At 37.5% G+C, this 6,424-nt stretch overlaps 1 protein-coding gene across 1 annotated transcript; it reads left to right on the top strand.

Moving 5' to 3' along the window:
- Nucleotides 1-998: 998 nt before the first annotated feature.
- LOC133107508 (extracellular calcium-sensing receptor-like) lies at nucleotides 999-6,029 on the top strand. Its single transcript, XM_061216496.1, has 6 exons — nucleotides 999-1,048; nucleotides 1,350-1,635; nucleotides 2,058-2,864; nucleotides 3,508-3,738; nucleotides 4,180-4,303; nucleotides 5,116-6,029. Exons 1-6 carry the CDS (start codon nucleotides 999-1,001, stop codon nucleotides 6,027-6,029), a joined length of 2,412 nt encoding a protein of 803 aa, XP_061072480.1.
- The last annotated feature ends 395 nt before the right edge of the window (nucleotides 6,030-6,424 follow it).

The raw sequence follows: 6,424 nt of genomic DNA, 5'->3' as shown, positions 1-6,424 counted from the left end.
TTTAACTTAAAACATAGTTTTTGTGGTTAATATAGTTCAGTTCAGGCAAAGGCAGCTCAATTCAGTGTTGCATGTGAGAAATACTTTTTTTTGCTGAAAATGAGAGATGAATAAATGCTGTATTTATCACTCTTAACATCTGTGTGGTCCTAAGTGATAAAGCCAATGAATTGATTCACATGTCTTGGTGCGTGAGTGAAATCACAGTGGTCTCTTTTTATAAGTAGTTCAATGAGAGGTTAGTGAAAATTCACAAACTCTCTTCACTGTACATCCACATGATATACAATTATTCTTATTAAGATTTCCAAAACTATTTTTCCTTTATATTATCCATTGATTTCCACCATATAGGCATCAGAAAATGAGGAAACAAGTGAGCCATTTTAGACATTAGGTAGCATGCCCTCAGGCCCTCAGAGTGTTCCATTTGTTTCCCATTAAAAGTGCTCTCAGTCATTGATTCACCTAGTCTGACTTCCAATTTAAGTTCCAACAACTATGTCCAGTCACCCATATTTAGAGTATGTATTGAAAACGTTGGGGTCCAGACAGCAAAATGTTTTCCCCTACTGCAGCCAGTGGCTTCCTATAGGTCTTGTAAGAACAATAGGTGTACCTTTGAGAAAAGCCAACATCATATTCTCGTGATAATTAAATCAGCGCAGGTGCAAACATATACCAGCTAACAATTTGGGTTATTATGAGTTTGCACTCAGATCATGTGGAAATTGTTAATATACCTTTGAGAATTAGTCAGTGGTATGTACTGGATGCTGACACATTTACATATTCAATAAGAAGCTATAAAATCAGTGTGCATTTTTATCTGTGGTGAGGACTCTGAGATGAGACTGCTCAGACTTGTATTGTTTGCTCTTTTGACAAGGGCGCAAAAGCCCTTTTGCAGTTTGCTAGGTCCTATTCAAAACCCTGAACTATCAAAACATGGAGATGTCATAATAGGAGGCATTTTCTCACTTGATAGCTCCAAAATAATGGAAAAATATGATTTTACTATTAAACCAACAAAGCCCGGATGCAAACGGTAAGTCTTTGGCTTGTGCAGAGATTAAATGTATGTTTTTTATTACATTAAAAAAATATTTACGTAAGATAAAGTCAATACAAGATAAAGCAATTGTGTGTGTGTGTGTGTGTATGTGGGCAATTTGTGGTCTTACAGAAATATTGTTCATTTTGATAAGGTATCCATTTTCAATGCAAAATCAGTGTACATAGGCTTACATTTCAACATTTTATGCACCAATAAGAAAATAATTAAAATTATATGTTATTTATTCACAGTATGTGTACAACATTCTGTCTAATTGATCATTTTTTTCTAGAACTAATTACAGAGAGTTAAAATTTGCACAGACAGTGATTTTCACCATTGAGGAGATCAACAGAAACCCTGAGCTGCTCCCAGGCATTACACTGGGATACAGGATCTATAATGGCTGTGGAATCCAAAATCTGTTAAGAGCAACAATGGCAGCTATCACAGGACAGCAGGCAAAGAAGCTAGAAAAGAGCTGCAACTTTCCCAGAGTGCAAGCCCTCATCGGACACTCCTCATCTGGACCCAGCAGGGAAATAAGCAAGCTCATCAACCCCATGAATATACCACTGGTGAGAAACGATATTGCACACTTTTAGTTGAGAGTCATGCACAACCTACTGTACTGAATATTCACTGAAAAAGTGCACCACCAATTATGAAACACTGTATAGTTATTCTACTCTTTCTGCTTCTTTGTCAACACTGCACTCTATTATATTCTCTTTATTATATTTATTATATTCACTTAATTTTATCATTAAAGTGAAATGTATCTCACTGGTTGTGGGTAATTGTTCAAAAACTAACTATTGACCGGGTAATAATAATAAAAAATGAATATAAAGAGACAATATTTTTTCTATAGTTTTCTTGGTGTGTCATTTAAAGGGTTATTGTCACATTCAGCGCAATCAACTGCTGTTAAAGGTATTTTCAATTTGAAAAGAACCACTGCCATTAATGCTATTTTCACTTTTCCCTTTTTGTGTAGATCAGCCACCTTTCAACCTGCGAATGTCTGAGCAACAAGAATTTATACTCCACCTTTTTCAGAACAGTGCCCAGTGACTACTTTCAGATCATTGCACTGGTACAGCTCATGAAACACTTTGGATGGACCTGGGTGGGAGTGGTTTACAGTGTGGGGACATATTCTGAAGAGGGATCAGCTGCATTTACCAGGGAAGCGAAAAAGGAGGGCATCTGTGTGGAGTACCTTCAGAAATTCAGCAGAACTTACTCAAAGAATAAAACTCGTGAAATTGCACAGACAATAAAAAGCTCAACTTCCAAAGTTGCTTTAGCCTTCATGTCTAAGTCATACTTTCAGCATTTCTTAGAGAGCATGGAGGGAATGAATCTCACAAACAAACAGTGGATTGGCAGTGAGGCCTGGATCACAAGTGGAGAACTATTAACTGAGGAGAGGGCAGAGCTCCTGCAGGGAGCCATGGGATTTGCCATCACAGGGTCTCACATTCCCGGGCTGACAGAGTTTTTACTGTGTCTGCGGCCGTCTGATGCCCCTGACAGCATCTTCCTCAGAACTTTCTGGGAGACGGTTTTTGACTGCAGCCTTTCCCACTCTGACAATTCTAAGTTGTGCGACGGCACTGAAGATTTAAGGACCATCACTAATGATTACACTGAAATGTCAGAGTCCAGAACAGTCAACAATGTTTACAAGGCCGTATATTCTGTGGCACATGCCATACACAATCTCCTACAGTGCCACAACGGAACAAACCCCCGCACTGGAAAGAGCTGTCTCAGTAAGACTGACATTCAGCCTTGGCAGGTGAGACATGAATGTTACATGCAAAGTATACACTCACTGAGCACTTTATTAGATATTTATTAAACTTATTATTTTAACTTATTGCTTTTCTGCTGCTGTAGCCTATCCACTTAGAGGTTTGTTGTGTGTTCAAAAATGCTCTTCTTCTGTAACAGTCACCTTCCTGTCAGCCTTGACCAGTCTGGCCCTTCTCCTCTGACCTCTGTCATTAACAAGGCATTTCTGCCCGCAGAACTGCAGCACATTGGATGTTTTTTGTTTTTCACACCATTCTCTGCAAACTCTAGAAACTGTTTTGGGTGAAAATCCCAGGAGATCAGCAGTTTCTGAGATACTCAAACCAATTGTTGGCACCAACAATTATTCCATGGTCAAAGTCAAATTTCTTCCCCATTCTGACATTTGGTCTGAAAAACAGCTGAACCTCTTGACCATGTCAGCATGCTTTTATGCATTTAGTTTCTGCCACATGATTGGCTGATTAAATATTTGCATTAACAAGCAGGTCTACCTAATAAAGTGCTCACTGAGTGCATCCCCGTTAGAATAACAAAGCAGTATGTATATACAACACACATTTTGAATTTTATCATACTCAAAAAATTGCTTCACTAATAACTGTAACAATAATGTCCTTTCATAGGTTCTCCAGCAACTGAAGACAGTTAATTTTACCACCCTGTTGGGGGACAAGGTTTATTTTGATGAAAATGGTGACTCGGTGGCAATGTATGACTTAGTGAATTGGCAGATAGGTGCCGAGGGGTCCCTAAAAATAGTTAATGTTGGTAGATATGATGCATCTTTGTCAAATGGCCAGATGTTTAAACTGAAGGAAAATATCAGCATTGTGTGGACTGGACAGCAAGACAAGGTAATGCAATATATAGCTTCAAATTTTCAGATAAAAATTTATAGGTGGAATAAAAGTAAATCTGGAAAACAAAAATAATGTACTGCTCTGTATTTCAATTGGCTAGGTATTCTTTACTTATCCACTCCAAAACCCAAGAAAATCTAGAAGAAAATTATATAGACTCATATGGACAGCATTCATTTACATTTGTATAATTATCAGAAATAATGATTAAACTGAAGATAGATTTAACTTAAGAGCTGCTGTGATTTCCAATTTTCATATATTTTTTTATTTTAAACAATTACGGCATTGTTTTAACTGTATAATAACATTTAATATAATTCACTATATATTCACATTAATTTATGGAGAAATTGGAATGACCACTTTAAGCTATAATTCAGCTCTGAAATTGCTTTATTTTCTGGGTAATCACTAAAGTATCTTTTGATTCAGGTACCACAGTCAGTCTGCACAGATAGCTGCCCAGCTGGAAGCCGAAAAGCCATAAACAAAAGAAAACCTGTGTGCTGCTTTGACTGCATAGAATGTCCTGATGGAGAAATAAGTAACCAAACAGGTGAGATGATGGACTGAAAACTGAAATGAACTAATTGAATATTTAAGTAGTGTGTTTTTTTCCGCATTAGTGTGTCAGTGGAAAATAGCAAATTTGTGATTTCCAAGCATTCATTTTCCCCTCAAAAAATTAAACAATACAAAATACATAATATATATATTTTTTGTATTATAAAGTAAAAGCAAATGTGATTGTGTCTGTCTGGGATTACCTGGAGAGCAAGAAGAAAGTATGCAGAAGAACTGTGGCAAGTTCTCCAATAAGTTTGGAACAACCTGCCAGCTAATTTCCTTTTATTTTTTTGGCACTTTTAAAGGTGAAGGGTGATCACAAGAAATATTGATTTCAGTACTGTTTACAGCTCTTTGTAGTAAATTTAGAAACTTTAAATTTCATTCTTTTTTGAAAGCATCTTCACTTTACGGAATGTAATGGAAAGTTTCCAGATATCACAAAATATACTGTTTGCTGACCACCCTTCACCTTTAAAACTACATAAATTCTCTGTTTTGAGGTAAATTGGCTGGTAGATTGTTTCAGAAATATCATACTTCTGCAGACTTTGGCTTTCTTTTAACCTTCCAGGTAATCCCAGACAGCCGCGATCAGGTTTTTATTAGAAAAGTGATAAATTATGCTGTAATAGTCAACATTATCAACCATAAAATGTGAATGTAAAAATGTATATTATACACACTCTAACATTTCCCATTTTCCTGAAGCAGGGTTTATGGCAAATGGCTCCAACATGCCTTTACAATTTTCTAAGGTGTTATGATGCATGTTATGAGACCATTCTTTTCCCTTTCCAGACTCCATTGGCTGCATGAAATGTCCACCAGAATACTGGTCCAATGAAAACAGAAGCCAATGTGTTTTAAAAGCCATTGAGTACCTGTCATATGAAGAAATCATGGGATTATTGCTTGTTACGTTTGCTTGCCTTGGTGCTGTTTTAGCATCTGTTATATCAACAGTGTTTCTGCTTTTCAAAGATACTCCTATAGTGAAAGCCAACAATTCAGAGCTGAGCTTCCTGCTGCTCTTTTCATTGAAACTGTGTTTCCTTTGCTCTCTTACCTTCATCGGCCGGCCCTCTGAGTGGTCCTGTATGCTGCGCCACACTGCATTTGGGATCACCTTTGTCCTCTGCATCTCTTGTGTTCTGGGGAAAACAATAGTGGTGTTAATGGCCTTCAGGGCTACACTTCCAGGAAGTAATGTCATGAAGTGGTTTGGGCCTTTGCAGCAGAGACTGAGTGTTCTTGCTTTCACTCTCATACAAGTCCTTATTTGTGTGCTTTGGTTAACAATATCCCCTCCTTTCCCCAACAAGAACATGAAGCACTACAAAGAAAAGATAATTCTCGAATGTGACGTAGGATCAGCAGTGGGGTTCTGGGCTGTGCTGGGTTATATTGGGCTCCTTTCTATATTGTGCTTTGTTTTAGCTTTTCTGGCTCGTAAGCTGCCTGACAACTTCAATGAAGCCAAATTCATCACATTCAGCATGCTCATATTCTGTGCAGTCTGGATCACCTTTATACCAGCTTATGTCAGCTCACCTGGAAAGTTCACTGTAGCTGTGGAAATATTTGCAATTTTAGCTTCCAGCTTTGGCTTGCTGTTCTGTATTTTTGTGCCCAAGTGTTATATTATCATATTCAAGCCTGAATTTAATTCAAGGAAGCATCTGATGGGGAAGATGCCTTCAAAAGCTCTCTAGTTTCAAATGTGTGTATTTCTTTTAGTATACAAGTAGGTCTTCCATTACCTGTTCTATAAATTCCAGTTTTCACCAGTGTTTTATTTGCAGACAGAGAGTGCATGTTCATTAAACAAACAAGGCAATTTTTTCTCATTTAACCTTTATTTATACAGGGCAGGTTGACACAGCACACATGCTCATTAACAGCAATGCCCTGTTCATGCCATGTTCACGTCGCAATCCATTCCCCTTGATAGATCACTTTTCTTAACAGATCATTTAATTTCATAGCTGCATACTATCCTGCTGTGAGCCATCTCTTGATTTCATGTTCAAATAAAGGTTTACTGCATGCTTACAATTTGATTGTGTATAGCTGATAGAGTCAATACTGGCCTCTCTCATTAACAATG

The sequence above is a fragment of the Conger conger genome, chromosome 13 (genome assembly GCF_963514075.1).
Source record: "Conger conger chromosome 13, fConCon1.1, whole genome shotgun sequence".
In the NCBI taxonomy this organism is placed as follows: Eukaryota; Metazoa; Chordata; class Actinopteri; order Anguilliformes; family Congridae; genus Conger; species Conger conger.
The sequence above is the reverse complement of the archived record's forward strand: the minus strand, read 5'-3'. Positions and strand labels throughout refer to the sequence as shown.